General features: G+C 44.7%; 1 protein-coding gene and 1 long non-coding RNA gene across 2 annotated transcripts in view; one reads left to right on the top strand and one right to left on the bottom strand.

Annotated features, from left to right (window-relative positions):
• Positions 1-345: 345 nt before the first annotated feature.
• Positions 346-4,416, bottom strand: SLC25A4 (solute carrier family 25 member 4). The gene is made up of 5 exons (XM_032298780.1): positions 4,159-4,416; positions 2,379-2,865; positions 1,742-1,882; positions 647-820; positions 346-616 (listed from the first exon to the last, which is right to left on the bottom strand). The coding sequence occupies exons 1-4, from the start codon at positions 4,267-4,269 to the stop codon at positions 663-665; spliced, it is 897 nt and encodes a 298-aa protein (XP_032154671.1). The 5' UTR covers positions 4,270-4,416; the 3' UTR covers positions 346-616; positions 647-662.
• An 8,341-nt stretch (positions 4,417-12,757) lies between these two features.
• LOC116565260 overlaps positions 12,758-17,360 on the top strand; it is a 24,057-nt gene continuing 19,454 nt past the window's right edge. The window contains exon 1 of the long non-coding RNA XR_004275355.1: positions 12,758-13,076. This is a non-coding gene — a long non-coding RNA (uncharacterized LOC116565260). The remainder of the gene's footprint in view (positions 13,077-17,360) is intronic.

Raw genomic sequence — 17,360 nt, 5'->3', positions numbered from 1 at the left:
GGGACTAAAACACAGCACTTCCGAATCATGGAAAATTCTCCAGATTGTGAATTAAAGCTTTTAGCTGAATCTCAGAATTTCCAGACTAAGTGCACAGAACAAGGTGGGATTATGAAAGCCTTTGTCACTTCCTAACCTACAGCAGCACTGGATGAGGTAAGACAGAATATGACCTGCCTAAGTTTGCAAAGCGGAACTTAAGCACTGCAGGTTCTCATATAATACATACTCAATATAATAACTGACATTTGGAAGCTTGGCCACTGATTGATAAATGAATCATGCTAGAAAATATGCATTTACGATCTTTTAAAAATGCACTTTGCAGTTAGTAAGAGTTCAATAAAATAGAAACCGTGCATTAAGTGGTCTTTATTGATGTTTTACATTCAGTTATTTCTTCATTATCAGTTCTTCAGTTAACTGTACAAGTATGATAAATTATTTTCTATTTGCTGTGGGAATTTAAATGTAAAATAAATACAAAATACATTTGTGGTTTAATGAACATTCAATGAAGCATCCTTTCTGAGGTATTCCTCTCAGTCCGGTTTTATCCCAGATCTTTTTACTTCCCCTAGGAATAGTCTATTAAACCACACAATGGATCTGTGAACTTGTGGATCAAGTTCACTGAATCAGTGAACTTGTGTTTAAATATATTAGACATATTTTTTGATCTCATCATACAAGACCAATACAAAAGCACCGCCCATGCCTCTCAACACATTGGACCAGGCACCTTTGAAGAAAGCCTTGGCTCCTTCATCTTTTGCAATCTTCCTCCAGCAGTCAATTGTCCCCGTGTACATAATGTCCGCTGTGGAAACAAATGTTGGTGAGGGCTCCATAACGCTGGAGGGAAGAGACTTTTCCTCTGAAAGATCTCTGCACACACTGTTACCAGTTTTGTAAAATTAGTGTCATCTGGGCATGAAGTCCCAGCTCCATGCAACATTCAACTGGACATCTCCTTCCTTGCTTAACTGGCAGGCTCCTCCTGTCATTCCTAGTCCATTAGTTCAAGGTCAGTGAAGAACTGGGGCAATTAAACAAGCAATTCACAGACTGCCCAACTGAAACAGGAAGGGCACAGTGGAGCAGGAGTGTTACGCTACGTGGTTACCTTTTTTATGGAGGACCAAACTGAGGCCTAGCCTCAGATTACACTGCACAAGGTTATGCAGTTACAATAAAAGGCTGTAGCTATTAATAAAAAGCTGAAACATATGAAACTCCTAACACTGGACTGGTTTTTATTTTTAAAGTGTCAATTTCCTATGGTTCAACCAATAGAAGCCAAAACTTTTTCTGGTACAACATATTGCTTCAGGCCATCTCTACCCAGCTAAACACCCCGTCCCACTAACACCTGTGGTAACCAGGAGGGAGGCAAAAGTTCTTTGTAAGAAGTAGCTAACTACTTCTTTTCTCTGGCTTTTGCACCCAGGCTGTAAGGGAAGAGGGCCTAGGGTCTCTATAATGCTAGATACCTACTTAAATTCACATCTAAATATCTTATTTTTGTTGTTCTTATCATCTCTTTAATAAAACAGAAAAAAAAACTTTGCCCTTAAGGGATAGTTGAGAATGTTAGGGGGAATTAATACAATCTTTCTTCCCTATGTCCTTATCAAATAATTTTGAAAATGAATTTCCAGTAAGGAAGACTGAAAGGAGCACTGTGAAACGTTCTCCTGGGACAAAATAAAGAAGTGTACATCAGTAGAGCACAGCTTACCCCCTTTCCGGCCGGACTGCATCATCATCCTACGACGAACAGTGTCAAAGGGGTAGGACACCAGCCCTGCGACCGCCGTCACACTCTGGGCAATCATCCAGCTCACAAAAATGTGCACATTCTTGGGGTCAGGCAGCATGCCTGTGGACAGAGCCAAGAAGCCGAGGCGCTATGAGGTGACTGCTCTCAGCAGAACGCAGGTGGAGAGAGAGGCCATTGCACCTCCAACTCCACGCTCTGACCTTGCGGAGAACCTGCCCCTATGTAGGTGCCTCACATATGACCAGGCAGCCAGCAAAGGTGGCTGCGGCCCTCTAGACCCAGTGCTCTGCTTGTATCCAGGGTACTGGAAGTGGCTTCAAGTTAAACTCAGTAACTGCTATGGTTATGTCTAGAGGGAGACAGCCTCCCGCTTCCTCCTCTCTGAATAAGTAAAGGCCGGAGTTTATTTCAGTAGAGGACACAAAGAATCCTTTAATGATTAATTTACTCACAGCACCTCTGCACTCAGAAGCCTCAGTTTAGCCCAGAGACTAGAAAAAAGCAAGGTCAGCACATACCAAATCCTTTGTGAGTTATAGACCCCATAGGATCTTCTCTCCAGACCCCCCTCCTTCTCCCGATGCCCCTCTCTCACCCTTGGCAGTATCATAGACTCCGAAGTAGGCAGCTCTATAGATAATGATGCCTTGGACAGAGACGTTGAAACCCTGGTAGAGACCTCTCAGGCCATCAGACTTGAAGATCTTGATGATACAGTCGCCCAGACCGTGGAACTCACGCTGGGCGGCGCCCTTGCCCACGTCGGCAGCCAACCTGGTCCTAGCAAAGTCCAGCGGGTAGACAAAGCAAAGGGAGGTGGCCCCAGCGGCCCCGCCGGATGCCAGGTTACCAGCAAAGTAGCGCCAGAACTGCTTGTGCCGATCCACACCCCCTAGGAAGAGCTGCTTGTACTTGTCCTTGAAGGCGAAGTTGAGAGCTTGGGTGGGGAAGTAACGGATCACGTTGGCCAGGTTACCCCTCCAGAAAGAGAGAAAGCCCTGCTCCTTGGGGATTCTCACCACGCAATCAATGATCCCTTTGTACTGCTTCTCAGCACTGATCTGTTTGCTGGCATGCTGGACCTGGTGGTAGGGAGGGTGGGTGACAGAAGACAGGCAGTGCAGAGGGAAGGGAAGAGGACAAGAGAAAAAAGAAGGTTTGCACTTCCTAGATTTCTCTTTGAGGAAAAAAAAAAAAGGATAAGGAAATCAAATGGATACTGAGGACGTGTAAATGAGTGTTAGTTACTGGATAACAAGCCAAAATAATCCAGTGTTGCTTCAATTATTAGGGTATTTGAGGGAACGGTGTTGCCCCAAATAAACTGTATAAAGCTAGCCATTTATTTATTTCATTTTCCCTAGGTTTGAGAACTGTAGGAGGGGCTTAATGGGGGAGAGAAATGAGTATCACCCCTTGCTTCAAAGGGCTTTGGATTCAGTAGACATGATGGGCAAGAATGACAATTTCTCAGTGTCAGATCACCCTGGAGATGAGGATCTCTAGTAAATGCTCCAATAGAGGAAGAAGAATAAATCCACTAAGCAGTAGAGCTCCAAAATTTTCAAGCAGATAATCCAAGTAATTAATTATTGAGGGTTTGCTGTCGTTGTGAGCAATCTGTGGGGGGTTTCACTGTTGGTAATTTTGACTCCCAAATTGGGCTCTTCCTCACTGAGGCGCCCTGACCTTTTGGGCAGGTGGAGAAAAGCAGAAGAGGATGACGATAAGCCATTGACCGACCAGGCAGGGGACGAAAAGATTTGGAGACAGGATGAGTAACGTGATCTGAGTTCACTCCAAAAATTGTTTCTTAATCTTTCAAAACCTCGGCTTCATCTGTAAAATGGAGAATAACTCTCTCACAGAGGTTATATAAAGATGAATGAAACAGCGTCAGCCTACACACAGCATTGTGCATGAGCTCCGATAAGGGAGCTCTCGGGTGATGGTTACTTTGATGTTTTTATTGTAAAGGTGGGTGTGCATAAGACGGTGCCAAAAAACGCTGGCAATCACTAGGTGCCCGGGCCTGAGTGCATGCCCGCGCTGCCACGGGCGCAGGATCTGGCTCGCGTAAACCGGCTCCGGGTGGGTTTCCATATATAGACACCCGAACGCCGGGCGCCACCCGACACCAGGAATCCGCGACTGACGCTGGACCTGTCTCTACGCAGAGGGCACCTTCCCTCGCCGGCGGGCGGGCCCCGGGCCTGTGGCCTGGAGCAGACTGTCCGCGGCGCCCCGCCCGACCCGGCCCGTGCGCGCCCCGGCACCGCGCGCGCCCCTGCACCGCGCCCGCCCCGGCACCGCGCGCGCCCCGGCACCGCGGCCGCCCCGGCACTGCGCGCGCCCCTGCCCCGCGCCGTCCTCACCTGCAGCAGCAGTTTGACCCTCTCGATGGGGGCGACCGCGGTCTTGGAGACGGCAGCGGCGACGCCTCCGGCCAGGAAGTCCTTCAGGAAGCTCAAAGCGTGATCGCCCATGGTGGCGGCCGGTCGCACTCAGCCCGCAGGCAGCCCGCTCGCGCTCTCGCCCACGCCCGGCCTGGCACCGCCGCGCCGTCCCCGACCCTGCGCGACGCGAAGGGGCCGCCGCCTCGCCCGCAGCCCCCTTTATATCGCCGCCAGGCTCTCGCGAGAAGAGGCGGGCCGCGGCCGGCGCGCGCGCAGCGCATTGGCTGGGCAGGTGCGGGGCGCCCCCTCCTCCGCGCCGCAGAGGGCATCGGGGGCGAAGGCGCTTCCGGGAGCGCGGCTGGGCCGGGGGCTGTGCCTGCGACTTGGGACGTTTAAAGGGCACATTCATGTTCTCGGTCCCGCCGGGCCCAGGGAACACCGTGTCACCGCGGCACGTGGGCAGCGTATTTATAGCACAGGCCGCCGTAGGCCGGGGCGAAGCCGCCAGCCGGGCGTTCCTGACCCTCTGGCCTGCACGGGCCGCGCTCGGGCCCGGGGCTTTCGGGCTGTTTCCTCCTCGTCCATGTAAAGGCGCCCCCCACAGACCTCGCTGCCTGGATTTGGGCCTCTTCAGAGCCGTGCGCTCCCGAGAGTAAATGGCCATCCTCCCAAATACATACTAAGGTCACCTGATGCTGTGATTGCCTCCTAGGATCTGACAACCTGCTGCTTCCACTGCTTCTCATTCAATCGTTCGTTCAATCATTCGTCCTGCTATTACATATTGATGCGTCTGGCACTCGGGGCCCACAGGAGAGGGAGGGTGCAGGGGGCCGCTAGGTGAATTCATACTTGCTTTGGCAAAACTCTATGACTCTAAAACATAGGACACTTGTTTTGTAAGCCCCTAAAGGGTTTAATGTGCCACTCTGCTCTCAGCGGAATTTCAGCACGTATCGGGGCAGAGCGTTCTCAGTCAGCTGGCGCCTTCTTGAGGGTCAGTGCTGTCAGCCTTCCAGAGAAGATCCAGTCCTTGGCTGTATTTGCTTCTTTTTAATGGCAGCTGGGCTTGAGGAAATGCTCTTTAATCCCAGGAAATTGATTGCAATTATTTTCTTAAAATATATAGATCTGAGCTTTAATTTTCCTTAGCTTGTTTTTTAGGCAGTTCATGTAACCATACAGGGTTTCAAATACAACTGTTCCTTCCCCTGGAATGACTGCAATTAGTTTCTAACTTTAAACTCTTTACTCAATTCTTTTCCCATGTTTGCTCATTTTCATTGGTACATTTAACAAAGTTTATTCGTTGTTTTCATAAGCTTTTTTTTTTTTGTAATGCTCGCTGACATCATGTTAGATGTTTACGGTGCTGCGGCTGTGTGTCACCCTGGGCCTGGAGACTTTGATATAGCAGCAGTCACTCAGGTTCCTGGGCCACAGAGGGCATGGGTTTATCCAAGAGTGGGGCAGGCTAGACTTCCAAAATCCAGGTAAGCAGAATGAAAACTGGGAGCCAGTGCAAAGTTGCCAGAGGTCAGAGCAGGCAGAAAGTCAAGAACTCGGAAGAGACAAACGGATAAACGCTGTATGTGTTCATTCAACAGACTCTTGTTGAGCATTTACTGTATACCAAGAACTAAGTGTAGCCCTGCGGATTCCATATAAGTAGACGTGGCCCGTCTCCAAAGACCTTACAGCTCAGTGTACTCGTCAGTTGTTCCACTTCATTTATCACAGCTTCATTTATAGATTTCCATGGATCAGCACAATCCACATAGTAATCCTTTTTAATTATAATTGTGTACTGTGTCCCATCCTATAAGATAGAGCAGTTGCTTTTAAAACTCCATTTTCCTTTTAATTATGCATTAGAATTTTGTCTTATTTTTATTATGAAAAATAGGCCAGGTGTGGTGGCTCATGCCTGTAATCCCAGCACTTTGGGAGGCCGAGGTGGGCAGATTACCTGAGGTCAGGAGTTCAAGACCAGCCTGGCCAACATGGCAAAACCCATCTCTACAAAAAATACAAAAATTAACCGAGTGTGGTGACTCATGGCTGTAATTCCAGCTGCTCAGGAAGCTGAGGCACAAGAATCGCTTGAACCCGAGAGACGGAGTTCGAAGTGACCTGAGATCACTCCACTGTACTTCAGCCTGGGCGACAGAGCAAGACTCTGGCTCAAAAAAAAGAGAGAGAAGAAAAGAAAGAAAATGAAAACTGATACTGCTATACTGAAAACTTCATTTTCTCCTCTAAGATTTTTTCTTCTCCTATATTTCCCAAATGGGATGGACAGATTTAAGATTTTTATAGTTTTGCAGCTTTTGGTACATATTGAGAAATTGCTCTTCAGAAATGCCAACCCACCAGTTACATTGCTGGGCTTTGGTTCTCCCACTCTCCACACTGGCTTTAAAAAAAGCATCTGCTAGTTATTTGTGGGTTATTTATGAGTTTTAATTTGTATTTCTTTAGTTACTATGAACCTGTATATATTCCATAAGATTCAATTTAATTTGACAGTTTGACAAAATTTCCCTTTTGTATAAACTTTCAATCTTCCCTGACTATGCTGGAGTGGAAGCAGAGTCTGTATCTATATTAACAACAATTCTTTCTATATTTGGGGCAATAAATATGTGTTGAATGTTTTTCATTTTGTTGTTTTCCTTTTGATATTTATTATACCGTTCTATTAGTGTTGTGAACAGATCTATAGTATTAGGATACACTTCATGTTCTGATGTAAATGTATCTCTTTTGTAGATACAGCAGTCTATTTACCCTAGTACATATATCAGTTTATTTTCTTGTACTTTGGGTAGCTACTTTTAAAATGTCTCACGCTACGTTTTATACTGTAAGGAGGTATGGATCTAATTTCACTTTTCTCCATATCATGCTTGGGTATCCCAATACAAATTCTTAAGCAGATATTTTCTTCTCTCCATTTGTCTTGTATTACTAAGTCTACTTTGTCATATATTAAGTTTTCATAATAGCTTTAATTTATGAAATAGCCACACTATGACATATTTATTTCATCTTCATTTAGAAAAATAAGCTGATATATGATTCTACAGCCACTTAAAAAATAAAATTTTATCTAATTATATGTCTGGATTCATTTTGACTATCAAGTTGTTCAGCTATTTAAATATCACCAGAAAGATTTTAAATAGACATTTAAATTAAATTAAATAGCAACTTAATTAGCATATTAATTCAGGAGGTATTATCATCTTTGTTACACTTAATTTTACCAATCAGAGTTTTTGATATTTTCTAAATGGGAGATATATTTCTCCTTGGCTACTCTCCAGTTATCCTGTTCTATAGAGGGACTTGTAGTTGGAATCCTTGACAAGAGGTTTTCCACAGAAAGTCATACTCTGTCCTCAGCTTCCATGGACTTTCTCAGAAAAGAGAGGCCTCAGATGCCCTCTGGAGCATGAGCTGCCTGTGGTCACAAGATCCTGGTATCACTTACGCAGGCAGGAGAGAGAATGGCGCTCGGCAGAACACGTGTCCATCTGCCCAACCCAGTACTTAGTGGCTTTCTGCCAGCAGGAGAATGGACGAGGCATCTCGGAGATGAGATGTGGATGGGATCTTGGATGCTGGGGGGAATGGGGCCATGTAGAAATGAGAGTAGGGTGTAAAACTAGTCTTTTGGATTTTTAGTGGAAGCTCTTATAGACTTTGCTCTTACTAAATTAGGAATAGAGAATGGGAGTAGCTAAAGAGTAGGCGTCACAAGAAATAAAAACAATAAAGGATATGCTAATGATGGTAATACCATAATGGCTGAGTGCAGGTGTACATTTAAAGTATTAGGAATCAGAACACACTGTTTGTTCACATGGTAAATTCCAGCATTAAGCAAAGAGGATCAAGATATTTATATATGTACGTAGGTATGTATGTATTTTACAGACAGCGTCTTGCTTGTCACCTTGGCTGGAGCACAGTGGTGCCATCACAGCTCACTGAAACCTTGCACTCCTAGGCTCAAGGGATTCTCCTGCTTCAGCCTCCCAAGTAGCCGAGACTACAGGCACACAGCATCATGCCTGGATACTTTTTTTTTTTAATTTGTAGGTCTCTTGGTGTGGTCTCTTGGTTTTGCTACGTTGCCCAGGCTACGTGGAGAAGCTTGCATGCCGGGAATAGACATAGTTGTGCTGTCTACAGGCAATTCCAACACAACCTGGCAAGGACCCAGGAAGGGGTTCTGGTTGTACTTCCAGCAGAGTGAGCTTCAGTGTGCTGCCTCCGTCAGAACTTGCATGCTTTTTACATTTTATGAACGTTCGTGAAACAAAAAGTTTTGTTAGATGGATTTGGCACCTTACTAAATAGAGGAGGTTATTTCAGCGGGCAGAGGAGCCTTGAATCATAGAAAAGACAGAGGGACTTCTCCTAGAAGGCACTCTGCTTCTGGGGGAAACTGATTCAGGTTGGCCTCTGGGCTGCTGGAGGCAAGCAGACCTGGGGACCCTCAGCCCACCCCTAATAAACACCACGTCCTGAAGACAGTTTCAGAGCCTTTTTTCCCCACTTTTAGCCTTAGCACCTCTCCTTACTTTGTTGAAGACTCCAACAAGCACACTGAGTTGATCATACAGCACAATGAAGCGTATGTTTATGCTCGTATAATAATGCCTTCCTGCCGGGCACAGTGGCTCACACCTGTAATCCCAGCACTTTGGGAGGCCGAGGTGGGTGGATCACCTGAGTGCAGGAGTTCGAGACCAGTCTGACCAACATGGTGAAACCCCGTCTCTACTAAATGCAAGAAATCAGCCAGGCATGGGGACTCATGCCTGTAATCTCAGCTACTTGGGGGCCTGAGGCAGGAGAATTGCTTGAACCCAGAAGGTGGAAGTTGAGTGAGCCAAGACTGCACCACTGCACCCCAGCCTCGGCAACAAGAGCAAAACTCCATCTCAATAATAATAAAAATAAAGATAAAGATAATGTCTTCTGACCATAACCACACACCTTCCAGGCTGGCATCTTCCAGTTTTGCCAATAGGCAACCTCTGGGAATAAAGCTGTTAACTCACCTGGAGTTGACTGGGTCAATTTTCTAAATACATTTTGAACTAGGTTTTTGTGTTTCACATATCCTATCAATCATTTTTTAAAACACATGCTTTATTCCTGTTATTATTAAAGTTAACATGTAACAAATGTTATCAGAACGTTTTTATCATCTGTGCTGCTGTTTTAATGAATGAGCGTTTTTTTCCATCTGCATTCTTTTACCTCATGACCCTTTCCTCATAGTGAGCTACACATTCCGTGTCACTGCCACAGGAAGAAGAAAACATTCAGGAAGCAGAGAAAATAAGAGTCTATTCTCGGCGTTAGAATTTCCAAAGAAAGAGAAAAAAGTCCAGTGGACTTTGTAGAATACTTGAGGGAAAACAAAAAGCTTCCTGCCCACGGCTGGTCGCGGTGGCTCATATCTGTAATCCCAGCACTTAGGGAGGCTGCTGAGATCAGGAGTTCGAGACCAGCCTGACCTACATGGTGAAACCCCATCTTTACTAAATGCAAAAAATCAGCCGGGCATGGTGACACATGCCTGTAATCTCAGCCACTTGGAAGGCTGAGGCAGGAGAATGGCTTGAACCCAAAAGACGGAGGTTGAGTGAGCCGAGATTGTGCCATTGCACTCCAGCCTGGGTAACAAGAGTGAAAAACCTCATCTCAAAAAAGAAAAAGAAAAAAAAAGCTTCTTGCTCACCTACTCTTCCAAACATTACATGAAGTTTTCCCAAACCGAGAGAAGGGAAGAAAGTTAGAGAAAATGCAAAGAATGAGTGGCTCATGTGGATTCCCGGGAAGAAGGGGACCTGTATTCTGTACAGCCTAGGAAGGCAAGAAATGGTCGGGCGGTGGCTCAGCACGCAGGGCAGAGGCAGCCTCTCGGAGTTCATCCAAGAGTGGTAAGGGAGACGGAGAACAAATCCCCAGTACCTGAGGATTTGCTTGTGTCCATAGTGCACAAAATTAAGGCAGCCTGCTGGAGTGAAGGTCCCCAAAAAGTCCCCATTCCATTTTTCCTGCTCTAATGCGGTGCAGGAGCAGCAGAGTAACATTTCATTTTCAAGGACACCACAGTTAGTTGACAGCAAGCCAGACCTGAAGCGCCTCATGGATGAAAGTGAGGAAAGTGTGACCTTGGTACGACACCCTTGATGGAACACAGACGGACGACCAGAAGCGAACTCGGGCCAGGCCACAAGTGTCAGCATGGACAGATAAAGATCTGGACCCCACGTCCCTTTCCCCATCCATAGTCATCCATGGTGACTCCAGTGGAGAGAAAAGGGGACCCAGATTATTTCCACCGCTTGACAGAATGGAGTCTCTGAATAGAAATTAAGTTGCCTTGCACAGCTGAGTTTGTGGACCGATATTTGTACTTACTGTATTATTTTCTTATTTTCAAAAAACAATTTAACTGAAGACATCAGAATTTTGGAAACTCATTAATGTTCCTTGTTCTAGCAAGCACATTTCTTTAGAAAGGAGACTCAGCTTTAACTCGTGTGTGTGTGTGTGTGTGTGTGTGTGCGTGCGCGCGCGCGTGTGTGTGTGTGTGTGTGTGTGTGTGCATTTGGGGGATGGACTTCAGGGTGGTTTTCTCTATAAATCTTTGTGAAATTGGTTTATGAGGCCAAGCACAGTGGTTTACACCTGCAATTCTAGCACTTTGGGAGGCAGAGGCGGGCAGATCATGAGGTCAGGAGATCGAGACCATCCTGGCCAATATGGTGAAACCCCGTCTAAAAAATATTTTTTAAAAAAAGCAGAAATTAGCTGGGCATGGTGGCGCACCTTAGTTTCAGCTACTTGGACTACTTGTGGGGGCTGAGGCGGGAGAATCAATTGAGTCCCGGAGATCGAGGCTGCAGTAAGCAGCGTTCATTCCACTGTACTCCTGTGTGACAGATGGAGACCCCCATCTTTCAAAAAATGTTCATGAATTATGAATTTATATTAAATAGCTAAGCTAAATAAGTTCATCAACTGACTCCTTTCATGTATAAACTTTACACCTTCAACACAATAGTCTTTCAATAAGTGCTTGTTGAATGAATAGGAAAATAATGCACTTTAATTTCTAGGTCAGTGGTTCTCAGATTTCTCCAGCAAGGGAGCACCTGGAGCCCACCATCATTTTTGTGTGGCACTGTGAAATGGAGGGTACATCGGTGGCTCACGCCTGTAATCCCAACACTTTGGGAGGCCGAGGTGGGCGGATCATGAGGTCAAGAGATCGAGACCATCCTGGCCAACGTGGTGAAACCCCATCTCTACTAAAAATACAAAAAAATTAGCTGGGCGTGGTGGTGCGCACCTGTAGTCCCAGCTACTCGGGAGACTGAGGCAGGAGAATTGCTTGAACCCGGGAGGCAGAAGTTGCAGTGAGCTGAGGTCGTGCCACTGCACTCCAGTCTGGCGCCTGGTGACAGAGTGAGACTCTGTTTCCAAAAGAAAAAAAAAGAAATGTAGGCACGTGGAATTTCATCATATAAATGAAGAGCAGTTATACGGACAGAAATATGATCTGTTATGTGTCTGCCTGCCATACAAAAAATAATAGTCATTTTAATGGTGGATTTATCAATTTCTCCCTTGAGGTCTGTTGAATTTTCTTTTATATATTTCTTTTTTTTTTTTTTTGGAAGGGGGTTCCCCCTTTTTTCCCAGGCTGGAGTGCAATGGCGCGATCTCGGCTCACCGCAACCTCCGTCTCCTGGGTTCAGGCAATTCTCCTGCCTCAGCCTCCTGAGTAGCTGGGATTACAGGCACGTGCCACCATGCCCAGCTAATTTTTTGTATTTTTAGTAGAGACGGGTTTTCACCATGTTGACCAGGATGGTCTCGATCTCTTGACCTGGTGATCCACCCGCCTCGGCCTCCCAAAGTGCTGGGATTACAGGCTTGAGCCACCGCGCCCGGCTCTTTTATATATTTCAAGACTTTTCTACTTAAAGGCATACAAGGGTCAGGCGTGGTGGCTCACACTTGTAATCCCAGCACTTTGGGAGGCCAAGGCAGGTGGATCACTCGAGGTCAGGAGTTCAAGACCAGCCTGGCCAACATGGTGAAACCCCATCTCTACCAAAAATACAAAAATTAGCTGGGCATGCTGGCAGGCATCTTTATTCCCAGCTACTCAGGAGGCTGAGACAGGAGAACCGCTTGAACCCAGGAGGAGGAGGTTGCAGTGAGCCAAGATCTAGTCACTGCACTCCAGCATAGGTGACAGAGTGAGACTCTGTCTCAAAAAAAATATATATATAAAATAAATGAAAAAATAGGCCAAGCACGTTGGCTCATGCCTATAATTCCAGCACTTTGGGAGGCTGAGGTGGGCAGATCATTTGAAGTAAGGAGTTCAAGACCAGCCTGGCCACATGGTGAAACACCATCTCTACTAAAAGTACAAAAATCAGCTGGGTGTGGTGGTGCACGCCTGTAGTCGCAACTACTTTGGAGGCTGAGGCAGGAGAATTGCTTGCATCTGGGAGGTGGAGGTTGCAGTGAGCCAAGATAGTGCCATTGCACTCCCGCTTGAACTACGAGTGAGACTCTATCTCAAATAAATAAATAAGGCATACAAAATTTGAATTGTTGTATCTTTTTGGTGAATTTAACTTTTTATCATTAAGTTGTGGCCCTCTTTATCTGCAATAACAGTTTTTACCTTAAAGTCTTCCCCCTCGGCCCAAATTAATAGAGCTGTTTTCCTTTGGTTTATATTTGCCGAGTTTATATTTTTCTATCCCTTTACTTTCAACCATTTTGTGTGTTTAAGTATATCACCTGTAAATCTCTATTTTCTTGTTCCTTCTTTTATTTATTTATTTGTTTATTTATTATTTTTTTGAGACGGAGTTTCACTCATGTTACCCAGGCTGGAGTGCAATGGCGCGATCTCGGCTCACCGCAACCTCCGCCTCCTGGGTTCAGGCAATTCTCCTGCCTCAGCCTCCTAAGGAGCTGGGATTACAGGCACGCACCACCATGCCCAGCTAATTTTTTGTATTTTTAGTAGAGACAGGGTTTCACCATGTTGACCAGGATGGTCTCGATCTCTTGACCTCGTGATCCACCCGCCTGGACCTCCCAAAGTGCTGGGATTACAGGCTTGAGCCACTGTGCCCAGCCCTATTTATTTATGTTTTACAGACAGGGGTCTCACCAAGTTCATCAGGCTGGTCTTGAACTCTTGACCTTGTGATCCACCCCTCTCAGCCTCCCAAAGTGCTGGGATTACAGGTGTGAACCACTGCGCCCGGCCCTCCTCCTCCTTCTTTTTTAAAAGAAATCTAAGTTATTTTTAAAATTTAAAAAGTCTATTCAAATGAATATAAGACCGAGTTACTCGGTCTTTGAAGTTTAAACCAAAGAAAAATGTTCATTAAAAAATTTTTTTTGAAGTCTAAAATTTTAGAAAGTTTAAAATTCTCATTATTATTATTATTAATTTTGAAACAGAGTCTCACTCTGTTGCCCAGGTTGGAGTGCAGTGGCGTAATCTTGGCTCACTGCAACTTCTGCCTCCTGGGTTCAAGCAATTCTCCTGCCTAAGCCTCCTGAGTAGCTGGGATTACAGGTCCCTGCCCCCACATCTGGCTAATTTTGGCATTTTTAGTAGAATCAGGGTTTCATCATGTTGGCCAGGCTGGTCTTGAACTCCTGACCTCAGGTGATCTGCCCACCCCAGCCTCCCAAAGTGCTGGGATTTCCAGGTCAGAAAAATTCTCATTATTTTAAGTATGGAGTTTGGATCCATTTTCATTTGTTATTACCACTGGTATTCTTAAATTTTTATTTAAAAAATTATAGATTCAAAAGAAGTTGCAAAGGAATGACTGACCGTATTTTAAAATTTTATTTCTGCATCTTATTCTATACTTTCTATTTGCCCTCCTTCTACATGTCCTTGAAATTCATCATTTCCATTGCTCATTTACAATAGCTATCCTATGCCAACCACTACATGTGTTTCTGAATTATACGTTAAAGGGATAATGACACCGTAATTGTTTTTAATTATTTTAGGTGGCTACTATTTTGTCAGGTTCCCAGGAGGCCAAGTTTCCCCTCTAGGCTTATTTAGTCACGTAATGTCTCTCAGGACTGTGATACTAGTTTATACATAGTTGCAGATAACACTGAAGTCAAATTAATCGTCCAATGTGCATAGTTTGCCATGGAGCAGCTCAGCTCTGGAAGAAATGCTTGCACTTCATAACATTATCCAATGTGGCCACTAGAGGGAGGTCACACATAGCTATTCTCAGAATAGTATTTTAGGTTTCTGATTTTTATCAAAGATCTATCGATGGTACACAAAATTAAGAAAAAAAAATCCAAACCCTTTCTACTTTTAAGAAGACATACAAGTGCAGTCTTAAAGTAATATGGAAAGTAATGAAGTCAAAGCAGAGATTTTCAAATAGGGAAAATGAAGCAAGACTCAAGTGTATGCTGCTGTAAGAAATGCACTTTAAGTATGAAGACATACATAGGTCAAAAGTAAAAAGGTAGGCCGGGTGTGGTGGCTCATGCCTGTAGTCCCAGCCCTTGAAGAGGCCAAGACAGGAGGATTGCTTGGGGCCAGGGGTTGGAGAGCAGCCTGGGCAACCTAGTGAGGCCCCTGTCCCTATACACACACACAAAGGAATGAACTCTTTTTTGGTGGGGGGAGGGGTGTTTCTTTTAAAAATTGTGGTAAAATATACATAATATACATAAAATATTAATGATAAAATATTATGTAAAATATACACAAATTGATATTTTTTTCAATTTTTTTTTTTCTTGAGACCAGGTCTTGCTGTTGCCCAGGCTGGAATGCAGAGGTGCAGTAACAGCTCATCACGGCCTCAACCTCCTGGGCTCAAGTCAGCCTCCAACCTCAGTGTCTCATGTAACTGGGACCACAGGCATTCTCACTCTACCGGGCTGATTTGCAGTTATTTATATTTTTTGTAGAGGTGGGATCTCACTATGTTGCCTAGGCTGGTTTTGAACTCCTGGGCTCAACAATCTTCCTGCCTTGGCCTCTCAAAGTGCTGGGTTTACAGGCATCAGCAGTCATGTCTGGCTGAATTTACCACTTTAACAATTTTTTTTTTTAGATGGAGTCTCACTCAGTCGTCCAGGCTGCAGTGCAGTGGCAGGATCTCAGCTCACTGCAACCTCCGCCTCCCAGGTTCAAGCGATTCTCCAGCCTCAGTCTCCCGAGTAGCTGGGATTATAGACGTGCACCATCATGCCTGGCTAATTTTCGTATTTCAGTAGAGACAGGGTTTCACCACGTTGGCCAGGTTGATCTCGAACTCCTGGTCTCAAGTGATCTGCCCGACTCGGCCTCCCAAGTTCTGGGATTATAGCTGTGAGCCACCGCACCCCGCCCCATTTTAACAATGTTTAAGTGTACATTACAGCAGTGTTAAGTCCATTGTTGTACAATCCTCAGAACTTTTTATCTTGCAAAATTGAAATTCTGTACCCATTAAATAATTCTTTATTCCCCTATCCCTCCACCCCTGACAACCACCATTCCACTTTCTGTCTCTATAAATTTGACTTCTCTAGGTATCTCATATGAGTGGACTTATGCTGTACGTAACTTTGGGACCTGGCATAGTTCACTTACCCTATGTCCTTAAGGTTCATTCTATATGTTGTAGCCCATGTCAGAATTTCCTTCCCTTTTCAGGTCGAATGTCCCATCGTATGTCTGTACCACATTTTGTTTATTTGGACATCCGTCAGCGGACATTGTGTTGCTTCTACCTTTTGGCTGTTGTGAATAATCCTGCCTATAAATATGAGTGACAAACATCTCTTTGAGATCTTGCTTTCAATTCTTTCAGTTACATACCCAGAAGTGAAATTGCTGGATCATATAATTCTATGATCATTGATTCATCTATGATACATAGAGGAACCCTCATACTGTATCCATAGTGGCTGCACCATCACACATTCACTAACAGTGCATAAGGATTCCAGTTTCTTCACATCTTTACCAACCCTTATTATTTTCTATTTTTTTTGTTTTTTGTTTTTTTGAGACGGAGTTTCGCTCTTGTTACCCAGGCTGGAGTGCAATGGCGCGATCTCGGCTCACCGCAGCCTCCGCCTCCCGGGTTCAGGCAATTCTCCTGCCTCAGCCTCCTGAGTCGCTGGGATTACAGGCACGCGCCACCATGCCCAGCTAATTTTTTGTATTTTTAGTAGAGATGGGGTTTCACCATGTTGACCAGGATGGTCTCGATCTCTTGACCTCGTGATCCACCCGCCTCGGCCTCCCAAAGTGCTGGGATTACAGGCGTGAGCCACCGCGCCCGGCCTATTATTTTCTATTTTTCGATATAGCCATCCTAATGGGTGTCAAATAGTAGTTATATTAGTACTATCTTGTCTAATGTAAAAATTATTTCTAATTGGGATTACAGTAAATTACAAGATTAAGGAGCATTTATATTTTTATAATATTCAATATTTCTTTCCAAAAATATGGATGTCCTTGTTACGTTTATTCAGAGATTTTTTTTATAGTGCTATTTTAAATAGGATCTCTTCTTCTATTATATTTCTCCAAAGAAGTTGTTTGTACATAGAAAGACTATTTTTTTTTTTGAGATGGAGTCTTGCTCTGTTGCCAGGCTGGAATGCAGTGGTGCGATCTCGGCTCACTGCAACCTCTGCCTCCTGAGTTCAAGTGATTCCCCTGCTTCAGGCTCCTAAGTAGCTGGGACTACAGGCATGTGCCACCACGCCTGGCTAATTTTTGTATTTTTGGTAGAGACAGGGTTTCACCATATTGGCCAGGATGGTCTTGATCTCTTGACCTCGTGATCTGCCCACCTCAGCTTCCCAAAATGCTGGGATTACAGGTGTGAGCCACCGAGCCCAGCCAGAAAGTCTTTTTTTTTTAAAAAAAAAAACATTTGAATTGAGTCATGTTAAAGAAGTCTGATGTTATTGTTGCAACAGTTTTTCAATTGATTCCTTTGAGTTTTCCAGTTCAGAAATCAAATCACCTGTAAATGACCATTTTACTTCTTTATAATTTACATTCCTTGTTTTTTTCTTTTGTGTAATTGCATTGACCAATATCACCAGAATAATTT

The sequence above is a fragment of the Sapajus apella genome, unplaced genomic scaffold, assembly GCF_009761245.1.
Source record: "Sapajus apella isolate SASKATOON/1434 unplaced genomic scaffold, GSC_monkey_1.0 scaffold39, whole genome shotgun sequence".
In the NCBI taxonomy this organism is placed as follows: Eukaryota; Metazoa; Chordata; class Mammalia; order Primates; family Cebidae; genus Sapajus; species Sapajus apella.
The sequence above is the reverse complement of the archived record's forward strand: the minus strand, read 5'-3'. Positions and strand labels throughout refer to the sequence as shown.